The 14,753-nt window shown below is 36.8% G+C and overlaps 1 protein-coding gene across 8 annotated transcripts in view; it reads right to left on the minus strand.

Moving 5' to 3' along the window:
- Nucleotides 1–14,753, minus strand: part of ATXN7L1 (ataxin 7 like 1) — a 132,206-nt gene that overhangs the window by 75,142 nt on the left and 42,311 nt on the right. For 7 of the 8 annotated variants that reach the window (XR_005932321.1, XR_005932322.1, XM_030015952.2 and 4 more), the window contains one exon: nucleotides 13,683–13,787. The exons of the other annotated variant lie outside the window; for it this stretch is intronic. Coding sequence is in view for 5 of the 7 variants with exons in the window: in XM_030015952.2 (XP_029871812.1) it covers nucleotides 13,683–13,787 (105 nt within the window). In the remaining 2 variants the exon portion in view is untranslated. The remainder of the gene's footprint in view (nucleotides 1–13,682; nucleotides 13,788–14,753) is intronic. 8 annotated transcript variants of the gene reach the window in all.

Raw genomic sequence — 14,753 nt, forward strand, 5'->3', positions numbered from 1 at the left:
TTGGCTTGGTTCAGAGAGTGGATTTGTTTTTAAAATTCTGACTGATAAAATACTAAATATTTCTAAGTATTTTGTTATTAAAAAGCCATTTAAGTGTTAAGTCTCTAAACAAGAGAAAGGTGGTGAACCCCAGTTAGATGACTACTTCCCTGATTAAAGTACTCACCTTTCTGTAATCAGTCTGAACCCAAATCTTCCCTTCTGCAGAAGAGGGCTCTGACTATGAGAACCAAGTATTGTGAAGGGTGTTGAGGGGCTTTGCTCTCCCCACGTCCTGCTGAAATTATTTCAACCTTTTATAAACACATTTCCTGAACCACAGGCTGGATCCCAGGTGAGTATCTTACTTGTCAAAGTTAGGGATTAACTCACTCTCCTACTCTGTTCAACAGCTATTTAATTATTTTATGCAAAATAAAAACATCAACAGGAGAGAAGAAATCAATGTGGACTTGAGCTTAAGTCTTCCAGTAGCAAAAGCACCCAGTCCCTCAGCCTGCAGGTAATTCTGAGCCTCTCTCAATCCTTTCCATTCCTTTTCCATATAAAACACTCAACTGGAGAAGCAGGCAAAGCCTCACAAGCAGAGTTGTTCTACCACTCCCTGACAGATGAGATACCCCAGCTCCCACTAGCATTTCTTTATGGAAAGGAGAACACAGTCCACGTCAGAGATTACAAACACCCACTGACACCGGGTAGCCTGCTCAAGGTGCTTTTGATTCAACTCTCCCCAGATTAGGGAGAAAAGGATAAATAGGATGTCCCACATTGCACATTAACTGTTCTAATCTCCACACTAGTGGCTAAAGGATCAGAAATTGTTTTGCAGACCTAGACTTTCATGTCCTTTGTTTTTTCTTCGGTCTCCTAAAAGAAAGATTTTTACCTCAGGCCAAGTGCAACACTTCACCTCTACGGGTACGATTTTATTTTGTTAAGAAAATGAGAAGAAAAAATAGTTATACTCAAGCCGTTTCTTTAACGTGAAAAACCTGTAGGTTTTCTTCTTCAGAACGCTATAGAAAAAAATCCCGTTTTTTTCCAAATGCGTCTACCCAGGAAGTGGCAATAAACCACCCCCTAGTAGTTATTTTAGAATTAAGGCTACAACTGCATTTGGGGTGCAATGGATTGATCAGCCAATATATATACATACATACAGAAATGCACGTGCACTCAAACACATATGCATAAATAAAACTTTGCTTCTTTTCTAGTCCTGACAAAAATGACCTTCATGATCCAGAAGCTCCAAAGGACTTGGAGATCCTGTCTCCAACTGAGGCAGTCACAGAGGAGGCTGCAAAGTGGCTTGACAGAGCTGGACCATCTGTATTCATCCAGGAGCTCCCCAGAAGCCACAGATGCAGTTATTGAGCTATTAACAAGTAAGCAAAACCTCTCACTGAAAACCACCTTGTACCTGAAGATCAGAAGGCAACATCGACATCTGGGGGACTGCAAAGAAACAGAGCAGAAAGTCTGCAATGTATCCAAGCCAGAGGGGTAGAAGCTCTAAAAAGGAACCAAGTTAGTGTATGTACAGGTAAGTAAAACGTACTGGGGACATGTCGGTGTAGTTTTGTAAAGACTGTTATGAGTCACAAGTGTCCTGGAAGGCATAAAGGGACACATGGACAAGGGAAATCCAATTGACACAGTCTACTTAAATTTCCAATTGAAACGAGGCCACGTATTCACATTTCTTGAAGGAAAGATAACTGCTGTGAGACAGGAAGGAGGGTTCCAACCCCCACCCAAAGGCTAAGAAACTACTTACAGGACAAGGAAAAGAGGGTAAAAATGGTCCTCAATGAAAGAATTTCAGCAGCGGCATGCAGCGAAAGTCTTCATTAGGGCCTGAACTATTCAACATATTCAGAAATAATCCGAAAAAGAAGGTGGTTAGTGACAGAACAAGATCTTTGATATATAATTACTCAGAGTACTAAGGACGAAAATCAACAGATTGCAGAAAGACCTAACATTACTGAACAGTATAATAAAATAGTAAATGAAATTCAATGTAGAGACATGTAAAGTGACAGACATGGAAGAACATAACTATCTTAACCTTATATACAAAATGATGGTCTCTGAATTATTATTACACAGTAATGAGATACTGGTCTTGTAACAGTTCTATGAAATTATCATCTCAATGATCTGTAGTGGTCACAAAGGCAAACCAAATGTTAGGCAAGGAATATAGCGCATCATACCACTGCTTCCCTCCTTTCAAAAATGGTTTAGAAGAGTTGGGCAAGATACAAAAACACATAGCAAAGATATGGAGAGTCTCTACAAGAGTGACAATTAGACAGACTTGGACTTGTCAAACTGGATAAATGACAACAGAGGAGGGTTATGATGCACATTTATTATGAAGGTAGACAGGAAATGTTCATTGCTGGTTCAAAAACAAACCAAGAGGGAGGTATTTCTTCACACAGTGTACAACTAAGTTTTGAGAATCCTTTCCATGGGACCCCATAGCTCTCAAGCTTTCATTAAGTTCAAAAAAAACCACTGGGTCAACAAAATTGTTTAGCAGCACAAACACCAGACTTTTCTTTTCAAGGTTCAATTTTTTGCTGCACCATTTCTATACTCATCTTAGTAAACATGCAGTTCTGCACTGTGCTCTTCTCCACACCCTTAACTCTCTGGTCCTGACTATGCCTTTCCTGCCCATGAAAGCTCTACTGCTTTACTGAAAAGCTTTACTGCTCATTTCCCACTAAAAGCATCTGGCATTAGACAGTGACAAAAAGATTTATTTAAACAGTAAACTAATCCTTTGTTGTCTTAGCCAAATTCAAAAGCATTATTTTTACTGATATCTTACAGTTTTCATCTACCTGGAGTCACAGAATCAGGAAACACTTGTCTTCAGACTCATTTGGACATGTACAATACTACCACAAGTTTGAGAAAGCTTAAAGTACACATGACGATGCACTGGTCTCCACAGTTCATGCAATCTGATCACCAACAAATAGACACTAAAGCAATCTGAAACACCTATAATCAATGTAGACCTTTTCAGTATTGTTGGCCAATTACTGGTCCATGTTTCAGCTTGCACAGGTGTTTTCCTGCTTCAATATTTTGAGGTAAAAGCAGCACCAAAAATGAGACTCCTCCCTGCCAATCCTTCTCCTAACAAACTGAATTAAAAAAAAGAAACAATTTTTCAATCACCAATCTCAAACCTAAAACCAGATTTAAAAAAAAAAAAATAAATTTCTTTAGTTACACAATCACAATATTGATGATATACTCATGAAAAGACTACCTTATACAACACAGGGAATAAATTGAAAGCAGGTGTATCAAATAACAATACATTAATGCTTGCCTTGAACACATTGCTCATATGCAATGTTTGATATTTTATGTCAGTATGGTATTACTTATACTTCACTAGTTGCAGAGCAGATGCTAGGCATGATAAAAAGATTATTTTGCAGAAACAAGAAGCCTACCCAAAAATGGGGGGGGGGGGGGGGGGGGCGGAATCTGTTATTTCCCGGAACACTAGTGAAAGAAAATGTTACTGGTTAACAGCATCACTAGTCTCACAAACATAAATAGCTAATGAGGCAAGTTTCCTAAATTTTATTTAGGTATCTTAACAATAGGTAGGTTTTGGTGCAGGAAGCTAAATCAAGTATTTGAAATTGAATCAAAATCAAAATATACACGTAGTGAGGTGAATGAGTTGCCTGTCATCGTTTGCCTAATACATTTTAAACAGTTCTTTCATTACATCTTGTAGAATATAATTTCATTAATCTATCTAGATGAATGCAAAACATTTTATTTTGAAAACAGAAGCCTACAGTGTGTCTAACCTACCTGTAATAATAAAATGTATTTTAGAACAAGGCTTAATTCAGTATTTTAGATTTTAATATGACAATTATTACATTAATATCACCAGTTAAATAGAATAGCAATAAGCTATTAAGATAATTATATGAATCACTACAGGACTGTGAATTGGGAAACACACGGAGCTTCAGTTGTATTTGTAATGATGAGAATTTTAAGTACAGTATTTCATGCATGCAAATAAAATGTTTTGAATAGATTTGGCACTAGTCAGGTACCAAGAGGTTGTGTACTACTATTACAATGAAATAAACAGAACTCACTAGATTTTAAACATGGAGCTGTGACAAACATGCTTAGATACTAGAGGAAAAAAATAATATTAAAATGAAGAAGAAGAAATATTTTTTAAATTAAGAAGGTATACATAATCTAGGATCAATATTATTACTGAAAATTGTGGGAAAAGTATCTAAAGTAGATTTGCAAGCCTTGTACTAGCTAGTTTATCACAACTGAGATTTCACTCTACTAAAAAATAAGGGCTTTTTTAAACACCAAATTAAAAAATTATTTCTTCATGAAAGACATTTAACGTAACTACTTCCAGCCTGAAAAAACCATAAAGGTCTTGAACTACAGCTCGGTATTTATTTCAATAGCTCTCCATTGTGCCTCTATGAAAAAGGACATATGACTATCCTATCATTCTCCTGCATGTCAAGGGACTTTCGTCTTCCCCACTGCACCCCAAGTGGCCTGTAGATGTTAGAAAAGGCAACAGAAACATCATTGGAAAGCAGTGTTTCAGACTATCAGAAGCAGTACTTCTGGAAAGTAACACACTGCCATTACAGTTTTCTTTCCACTCACCATTGTACATAACAAGGTAGTCTAATCCTGGCAGCTGTGAGGGCCAGAGCTATATTCTGGGATCATCCAACCTCCTCCCAGGCTCGGTTCTCCAGCTCTGAACGCACAACATGAGTTGCACCTCCAGCCCCACCTGCTACCTCACATGCAGACTCAGCAACCACAACTCATGGCACGGGAGATGTTCAGCTGCTAGAGAAGACACTACCCAAAAATTGCTGCTTTGGGAAAAGCCAATAGTCAATGGACAAGAATCAACTTTATGAGCCAGCTTATAGTAAAAACTTTAGTACAAGGAGAGTAAGAAGTTCCTAAACTTATAATATGCTTTGCAAGAAATTGCTAAACGATAACATAGTAGAAATTGCAACAGTTAGAAAATTAACTTAACCCAAAACATTTAGACAACTGCTAAAAGTCATGGTCAATGGTCAGGGCTACATGCAGACAGGACTTCTACAGACTTGAAATGGAACTTATAATATTTGGTAGTGACTAATCCAAATGTTAATTATCTTCTATAACACACGTAGAGTGAAACACTGTACTACCAAAAAAACCCACACCCCACCCTCAAAAACCCCACCACATCTTCCCTGTCTGATCACGTGCAGCATAGACAAAGAGATAACACAGAGAAGAGACTTGGTCTTAGCACTTCTATACTTTTGAATACAGTGAAGAAACAATGACTTCTTGTTTGGGCCTTTGGCAAATTCAGATTCCACTTCAAATTTCCTTTCTTTACACTGCATCACAGTATGATATAAAAAAGGATTTGTTCTTGCTTATCTTTTACTCACCAAAACACTTCCAAACAGTGAATTCAAAAAGCTGTTAATTCTGTTTTGGACTTTATCTAGGAATAGGACCATGAACTCTTTTTAAAATATTATTTTTAAAAACATTCCTTCTCTAAGATGGAAGACTTCCACCTTATTCAGACCAAGTAAGACAGGCTATGGAAAACTTCAAGCCAAATTTTTAATTTTGCCAGATTTTTACAGGTTATGATAGAAAATTTTCACTATACCTTTCCCCCCTCCTCCACTATCACAACCCCCATCCCTCCACCAGTGAAGCAGCTGGAAGAATGATGCACTAAATGCAGCCCTGTAAATTATAGTATGTAGGAGATTAAACTTAAGCCTAATGCTACAGTCAACCTTCAACAGCTGAGTTCTATTAATGGACACTCCTTAAAAGAAATCCTTATTGGTTACTATTTAAAACTACATCTCTATTAAAATCTTGACTGAAAGAAATTACAAGTGATATGTATCTCCCATCAATGCCATGACAACACCACCCAGTTCAAGTAAGTACTGCATCGTTTACCACAATTTATATGAAGTAAAAAAAAAATACAAAAGGGTTCACTAATCGAATACTATCAATGAATACACTATGCAAAAGAAATAAGCTAATTTATAATGATAGGAATTATGTGTGAACTCGAACAATACACTTCCATTGCACTGAAAAGCCCAGTGTCATTATTGCTCTTTCAATCTACTTCCTATGTCGATTTAAGATGAGCATTGTAAAATTACAGCACAGTCAAGGCACTGTGAAGGCACAACTTAACAGAAAAAATTAGGGAAAAGACAACCAATGTTTTACTTCCAGATTTTTCAATTTCATACACACATCCAGAAATAGGGAAGGGGCGGGGGGGGCAAGGCTACTGTCCTTAATAGCAACTGCATACATGTGTAGCATTCTGTTCACTGCTGAACATTTTCTTCTGTTGAATACTAACTGCTCCCCAACGCACAATCCTTTGAGATTCAACGCTGCCAAAATGTTCCTGCTTTCTCATTCAAAGAATCTTCTGAATGAAGAAATTTTCAATTATTGACACATCAACCTAGGGCAAATTTTTGAAGTGCAGAAGTTATCTATGGGAAGTTGTCAGCTTCCTACTTACACTACTCATTGACCTTGTAAATCCCTCCATATCATATCTATTTCTATATCTGAATTTCTCTGTTTTAGACCCTGTCACTGATGGTGAATTAGTAACAACAAAGAAGAAAGCAGTTTAAGCAGTGGGATGATAGTAGAAAATACAAAAAAAGCCAACTCTATCAAATATTGTGCTACTTGTTTCTAAGCAAGCAGGTCAGCAGGTCTGAACACAGCTCCACTTTTAATTCACATGCTAGACTAAGAAAAGAAAACACAACAAATTCCTTCCAGCTTCGAGCAGATCTCAGCAACCTGCAAGGTGAAGACACGTTACGTTTGCTGTTGCTCTTGAGCATCAGATGCACTTTTTTCAGTCCTGTCACAGTCCATCCCTTGGATCTGGGTGTTACTCTCTACATTCAGGTTTACTTTGTCTGATACATCTCCAATGCAAAAACCACGCGCTAGTTTTGTTTTAGCCTGGGTTATGGTGTGCCTGCTGGTTAGGATATTTTCCTCTCCTAGGAGGTGGAAGATGACAGAATAGCTCCTAGGTGGTAAGGCTACTAAATCCAAATCTCTTGCTTCCTGGGCAAGTAATTACAGAGAAGGTAGGACTTTTTTTGTTTTGTTTCTTGAATGAACATGGCCTTGTCAATGTATCTTTCATTGAGCTCTCTGCAGGACACACATGAAAAAACTAAGCTGTTTGCAGTCCTGGATGAGCACAGTAGCCAAGACTGAGGTGACCAACACTCTCATGCATATGAGCAGCTAAGAAGGATTTTTATTTATTGCTTCATTTGAATCAAGTATTAAAATGTCCATTGATTATCTATTATGCATCTAAGTGCTTTTCTGAATCTGGCCAGAGTCTATCAGCAGTTAGGATATAGAGCTGTTCTCTCCAAGGAGTAAACAAAGACAAATTTTGTGTTTCTGTACCTATTCAGAGTCTCAAGAATTGCTGACTTCTAAAAATATGGCACTCCAAGAATATGTAGGGAAAAAGATGAATTCAAAGGAGCACTGTTTTAGTTTTTCCTCTTCAAGCATAATATTTGCTCTACCTGGATTGTCCATCCAGCAATGTACTATGTAAGTTCTACAGGAATGGCGCAAAAGATGGCTTGTGAGCACAGTTTCACAGTGAATGCCATTACGCTGGGCTTTGAGAACTTGCAATGACACGGACATGACAGACCCACATAACCTGCATGTACCATTGCAGGAACTACAGCTTAGATTTTCATCGCAGACAGTAGACAGAGGTTTATGCCACTGGCTGTACTTTGGTCTCCAGAACAAGATTTCTGATAGAAAGACTGTAAAACTAAAGGGAATTTTTCATATGCTTTCAGCTACTAGGGGTTTCCAATTTAAAGTAATGGAAATGAAAGTTATAGACAAATCAGTGTATCCTAGTCAATTGCACAAGTAAAAATGTACAAATAAGGTACACACAAAACATTCAATTCCTTCTCCCCCCACCCCCATCAAAAGAAAAAGAAAACTGGGGTCCTTGTCAGTCTAGCTGCTGCTGTTTCCATATTTAACAAAAAGCAGGAGGGATGAGAGTAATTTTCATTATTTTAATTCTTTTATGCAGTGAAACCTAACCATGTGACAACCAGAAAGTTATTCAATCAATAATGATATCATATAACAAGTTTTGACAAGGTTGTGGAATAAAAAAAAAATAAAAAAATCACAGTGACAGGAGAATCACTCAAAATATCATTGTCCTTGAAGGGTACAAGAGCACTGCCCTGATAAAAGGTCAGCTTCAATGGATAAAATATCAACAATTACAAAACCCCAAATAGCTGTATTTAAGAAAAAAACCAAGGCATTGAATAATTGAAAATAATACAAAAACTGAGAATAATCCATCAAATATGACAGTGATAGTTGTTATCAAAATCCTTATGCAAAAAAGATGCCAGCTAGTAATGTTACAGCTAGTGTGAAGAAAGCAAATCATTCTTATTCATACTGTAAGCTCAGCCTTCTTGTCTTTAATCATGGTTCATTAAATTGTAACATGCAACTAGTACAATGTAAAATAGCTAGTCTGAGTAATTAAAAATATATAATCTCTGTTAGGAAAATAATTATGATATGGAAGGGAAAATAATTTATTTGTATTCTTCACTACTCCGTCACTTTCTAGTTTGTTTTTCTTTTAAATGATGCTTATACAGCCAAAAAGAAGGACAAAAAGGAAATATAATTTTCCAACTTTCATGAGGACATGAGGATGTCAACCCAAGGATTTATAACTCAGAAGTAATGAAAATCAAAGGTAGGTTTTTTCTTTTTTAAGGAATAAGAATTTCTACTTCTTAATTAGAAGCCTGTTAGAATAACATTAGAGACAGGCAGGATAGATAGCAATGAGCCTCCAATTAGCAAAAGAAGAGATCTTCATGGTCATTTCTCCTTGACGAAGCAAAATTGTTCTCTGTATGTTACGACTTCATCAAATGGGGATCTTAACTATTCAGTTCATTAAGATACCCTCTACAGTTTTGTAAACTGTTCCAGAATATGTTTGGAAACTTTCTTTGATGGTTATACTACAGTTATTGTTTAATCAAGCTGCATTATTTAGCTTGGCTAATTCACCTCTTCCCCCGTACTTTACTTTTAACACTTTCCCATCATTAATTTATTTCCTCACATTAAAAGAAAAAGTCAAGATGTTTTGACAAGCTCTCTATATGTACACTGCTTGTTCTTCACTGTGCCAGAGCTACCTTTTATGAGAGATTTTCCTTTCAACAGGAAAAGACCAAAGTTAACAAGCCTACTATTGTATGGAACATTTAAAAAAAAATAACCAGAACTGTATCTGACGCTCTTCAGTCTAGTAAAGGACAATGCAGTATAAGAATATGAATCTTTACTCTCTCTGGGGCCAAAGGAAAACAGAAACATCTCCTGGGAAATGGTACAGGTCCCATCTTAACAAGTAACAGACAGACTGTCACAGAATTGGAGTTCATGGTAGTCATATGGACAGCGCTCAGCACAGACTGCCACCCTAAAAAATCTCCTGGGAAAAAAAAAATATTGGAGAAAAAAACCCCAAGCAAACAGCAAGAACATTATGGTACTTCAGAGATACTAAAACACTACATTTTTGGTGTCCCAAGAAGTGCTCTGTATCTTCATTGAGGTTGGCATTTGAGAACAAAGTCTCAAAACTAAAATTCCTCACATGCCAAGTACACTTAGAAATGCTACAAGCTGCATAACTAGACCGACTTCTTATTTCAAACTACTTTATGGAGAAATAAATACAACTACGTGTTCACACATTAAAAAAAAAGATCTAAGATATTGTACCACCGCAACAAGTTACTCAAAAGAACTGGCTTCAGAAGCAAACAACCCTATTGCTGATGACATTATGATATAGTATTTTCTAAGTGCACAATAATACTGAATGACCTCAAGAAATTCTTTGATTTATATGGTTTATTCAACAGCCTATAACAGCAAGTCTCTCTTTCAGTTGGGCTCACACCATATGTACATGAATGATTTAATCCTTACAAATGGATATAAATGTTTAACCCACAGATACAAGGACGTGAAACTGCTCTTAAAAATAATTCAGTATTTCTCTGACTTAGAGGCTAGAACAGATCTACTGATTCACAACATTGAGCTTTACGCTGTGTTTATTACAAAGACTCAAGTCCAGCAAGCTAGTCCTCTAATTAGCCAGATCTCTTCTTTTACCTTCCTGATCTCTACAGGTCGAAGATTGTATGATGCACCGCCTCCCATTAAAAAAGCCTGAAACACAAGCAGATTTTTCTCTTTTTCTGCTTGATATTCCAGGAATCGAACCCTTAAAAGTTAAATAACAACATCTGCCTCTATAATCTTCACAACTTCCCAGAGGCATCAAGGATGGCTGCCACATGTCTGAAATTAAAGAAACAGTGGGTCTCTTTACGCTCTGGAGAAAGGCAATGCCAGCAAGGGCTCAAGAGAAGCGTTACAAAAGTGTTGGCCAAACTAAGCATTCCAGTGCTGCTCCAAAGCCAAGACCTTCAAGTTACAATGCAGGGAACCTAGAAACATAAAGCACGTGTCTGGCACGGACCTAAATCCTTACTGAGAGAATATGGACTGGATCTTACCAGGGATATTAGTAACAAAACACACTTTGTGGGAGATTCTGGGATAGATCTCTACAAGTCCTTGTCAGTAGCAATAAAGACTCCCCATGACGCAGCCTTCAAGAGCCAAAAAACCAGTAGTGGCTTCTAATGCTTTCTCATTCCATTGTCTTTGTTGCAACTTTAAAGCTGCAATTCAAGACATGTAAAATAATGCATTTTATGGCAAATACGATAGTCAAAAATACCTCAAAGTCTACTGACAGCTGTGTTCAGCATCACTGAATTTACAGGTATAGTGCTGCATGGCCTAACTAATTAATCAAAATCTGATCCACCAAATTGATTGCGTCCAACGGGTGATAAAACTCTAAACAAAACTGAAAATTAAATATTCCTGCTTCACAGAAGAGCCTAGTGCAGCCAGAATCAATGTCTCAAACGAAGCCTTCTCCAGACCTTTCTCAATGTACTACTGATATCATAACATATCCAGTGAGAGATTATTCAGCCACAAGCAGCTTATGGTTGATCTGTTTTCTAATGCAGGATTTTTATCATTTTCTCACCAGACAATGCAACTACAGATCAGTTAATAAGATCCATGTGTAGCTCTTCTTTAGATCTTACTCATTTGTTACGAAAACAACTATACGTTAGTAGATGCATGTCACTTACACAACATGTAGTACTTTTAACAGATTAATTTTTTGAAAATAAATTATTAGTTGTTTTACAATAATTCTCAAGACCTCCAAGAAATCTTCTCTCTTCTAAAACTTCTTTTATATGATTTTAGTACATCACCTTTACTGTTTCTTCTTTAAAACAAAAGATTTTGTGTATACATTTAAAGCTCTTCCACAGGCCTTTCAGCAATATTCCAGCACACCTTTCCTGAAAAAAGTCTGACTAGATTAAGTACAATCTTCAAGAGGTAACACCTTTGGTCAATTATTTTCAGTATTCTCCGTTTCTTTTAATACAGTCTACTTTTTTTTTTTTTAAGTCTTTATTGACCTTAGGCTCTTAAATCAGGCAATTCAGAATTTAACACTCAATTGTTCAGTGTACCAGGATTGCTCTAATGAAGATGAAGTAAAAGAAATTGTATAAATAATGGAGTAATGGAGAAGGGAGAAAAAGAAAAAAGGGCAGCGACTCACAGGATCTTTGCAGTTTACAGGCAACATGCTAACACCGATGGTAACTCGTTACTTTCAAAGAGCTCAACAAGTTCCTCCTAACATGGATTACTTCACTCTCATCTAGAAGAAACATCATTCTATATGCTTCCTACATGAAAACAGGACCAACTTTCATACAGCTCCCCAAACCAGAAGGTCATATCCAGGAAACAACACAACCACAGAAGGCTACAGCAAGGTGTTACACAGGTTCTTCTGTTCTGTAGCAGATCTTTTATTAATACACCAGTTCAACGTTTATGGTACCCGTGACCATATGCAGAGAAGCTTTTCTGTCACTGAGAGAATCATAAGATACCTGAAGCTGGGCAGGAAGAAACCACATACAACTAAGGGCAAGAAACAATTTTTGAAAAAATAGCAGGATGGCTTGTTAAAACACTGAAATTAACACCTGCCCCCACCATTAAATTAGTAAGTCCTTTTCTCACTATACTAATACTTTCAGATCTTTCCTTACTGGCTGGATATAAATGCTGTATTTCACTATTACCATTTTTTCACAATTATTTCAGTCTAGGCCAAAGGTAGTGGCGAGTCATACAACTGCCTTTCAACATGAATGCTGTTGCTCCTGGTTGGTCGTTAACAGTCCACCCACACAAACCCAAGATAATATTTTGGTAATATCTCTTTAAAAGTAAATAAACTTTTTTATTTTCTCTTCATCCCACTTACATTTTCCCCTTACTGAGTTGCTTTCCTGTCAAGAAGACTGAAAGGGGCACAGGATTTGTGAAGTTTATTTGTTGTATGCAGGCAAGGAAAATCTTGCTAGGTTTTTTTTCTTAATGTTTTTAATTGATTCCATCCTCAGTACTAGCTGCCTTTCATTATTATGCAATCACCTTCAAATTAACTTGATTAAACTGAATTTGATTAAACCTCATGCAAAGCTAGCCATTCCAGTCACATTTTGCAATCCTTTAAAAAAAAAAACAAACAAAAAAAACCAACACCCCCCCCACCGCAAAAAACAAACCAAAAAACACCACAGAAACAAACCACTAGACAAATATTAAATGAACCACTAGATAACTGATAAATAAACCAGACCTTGGGATGAAGTTTTTCAGGAATATTTGAAAGTAGTTTGTTAATCAATAGCAAAAATTTCTAACTAAAGTAGTTCTGCTTACAAATAATCAACATAAAAATTGTTATCTTGCTGTTGTCATACTAATTGAGAAATAAATATCTGCACATTTCTGCAGCTTCTCAAATGAACATTTTTCAAGAAAATCTTAAAAATGTGACTCGACATGCCAATTATGTAAAAAATTAATCCCTATGATAAATATAAAAATAAACCCTATATATACCTATGCATAAATCCCATCAGAAAACAATCCATAACATCCAACTTCGATCAGTATCACAGCCCTCACTTGGCAGCTTTGATAAGACAACCCAATATTACATCATAATAATTTTAGCCTAGCCAGTATCTAACTAACAGGATTTATTTGTTGTAATAGGTTAATTTAGTATAACAAGTTCAACTTGAAAAGCCCAGCTTCTAGAACAACTAATTTAACTTCCTGTACAGGAAATATGCTAATTGGAAGGCATTGCTGGTATTTTCTGTGGAAAGAACACAAGATAACCAAAAAAATGTATCTGCAATGCCTCTTTCATGACCGTATGCAATGATTCTTAAGAGAACCATACGCCAGTTCGGCACTGTAATTCAGGAAAGAAAACATTCACTTACCGCAGTGTGACTGGAAAACCTGTGGCTTGACTACCTGATTGCAGATATTGCACACTACAAGATAGAAATCATCATGAGCTGGATAATGGCCAAATAAGTGCATATCTGTGGGAAAGTTAAAAATATATACAAGAATTAGAAATTATGCTTTAAATATATATTAAGAAAAAAAAATTGAAAATACTCTAGGGCCACTACTGTTATATTAATTTATACAATGCAAATTTATATACTGCTCTGTAAGAGCTAGTTACTATGCTAAAGAGATATATTTTTTTCCTCTTCTGGGTTTCAAGGTCCTATACTAATGCTGCAGTCTCATCCCTCAGTCTGAGTCAGAACACAGGCAGCAACACCTTTGTCTTAACACTCACTGCCAAGAAGGGGAATAAGCATTTCTGTACTGGTCAACTGTTGAAACAGTAAAAGAATATGTCTTTTAAAATGTCTGCCTAAAGATCCGTTTAGAAAACATGGTGCACAGGTTATGCTCCATGTTACAATATTCCAAGCTTGACTACAGATTGCTAGAGAAAGTCTCCTGCTTAAAAGCTAGTTATAGTAACCAAGGTCAAGGATGCTACAGCTTAAAATACAGTCAGGAATGTCACCCCTGTTTTGAACCAGATGTCACGACATGACATTTCTGATTCTGTGCGAATGTCCCTCCTAGTTCAAATGCCCTGCTCTTTGTTTTCCCAACAAAAAACTCTGGGAAGAGACAAAGTTGGCTAATAAGGTATTTCTCAGTGACGGCATGAGGAATTTCATGAAATCAAAAGGTGGGTACAGTCAGATGATGACAGGCACTTGTCCCTCTCAGCTGAAACACATAATGCTACACACACATTCTTAAGCCATTACAAACACAGAGTAAAATGGGCTTAAATTACTACTGAAGGCCTCAGAGCTCTAACATTACAAGCGAGGTAACTTGTTTCACTCTGCATTGCTATAACAAGAACAAGCACACATACTCATCTACCACAGCTCAGCTTAGAGGGCAGAAACTCCAGTCACTTTTAGGCACTTTGGTGTGATCATGTCACCACGCCCAGTGTTGTTAACGAA

Source organism: Aquila chrysaetos, chromosome 5 (genome assembly GCF_900496995.4).
Source record: "Aquila chrysaetos chrysaetos chromosome 5, bAquChr1.4, whole genome shotgun sequence".
NCBI classification, from domain to species: Eukaryota; Metazoa; Chordata; class Aves; order Accipitriformes; family Accipitridae; genus Aquila; species Aquila chrysaetos.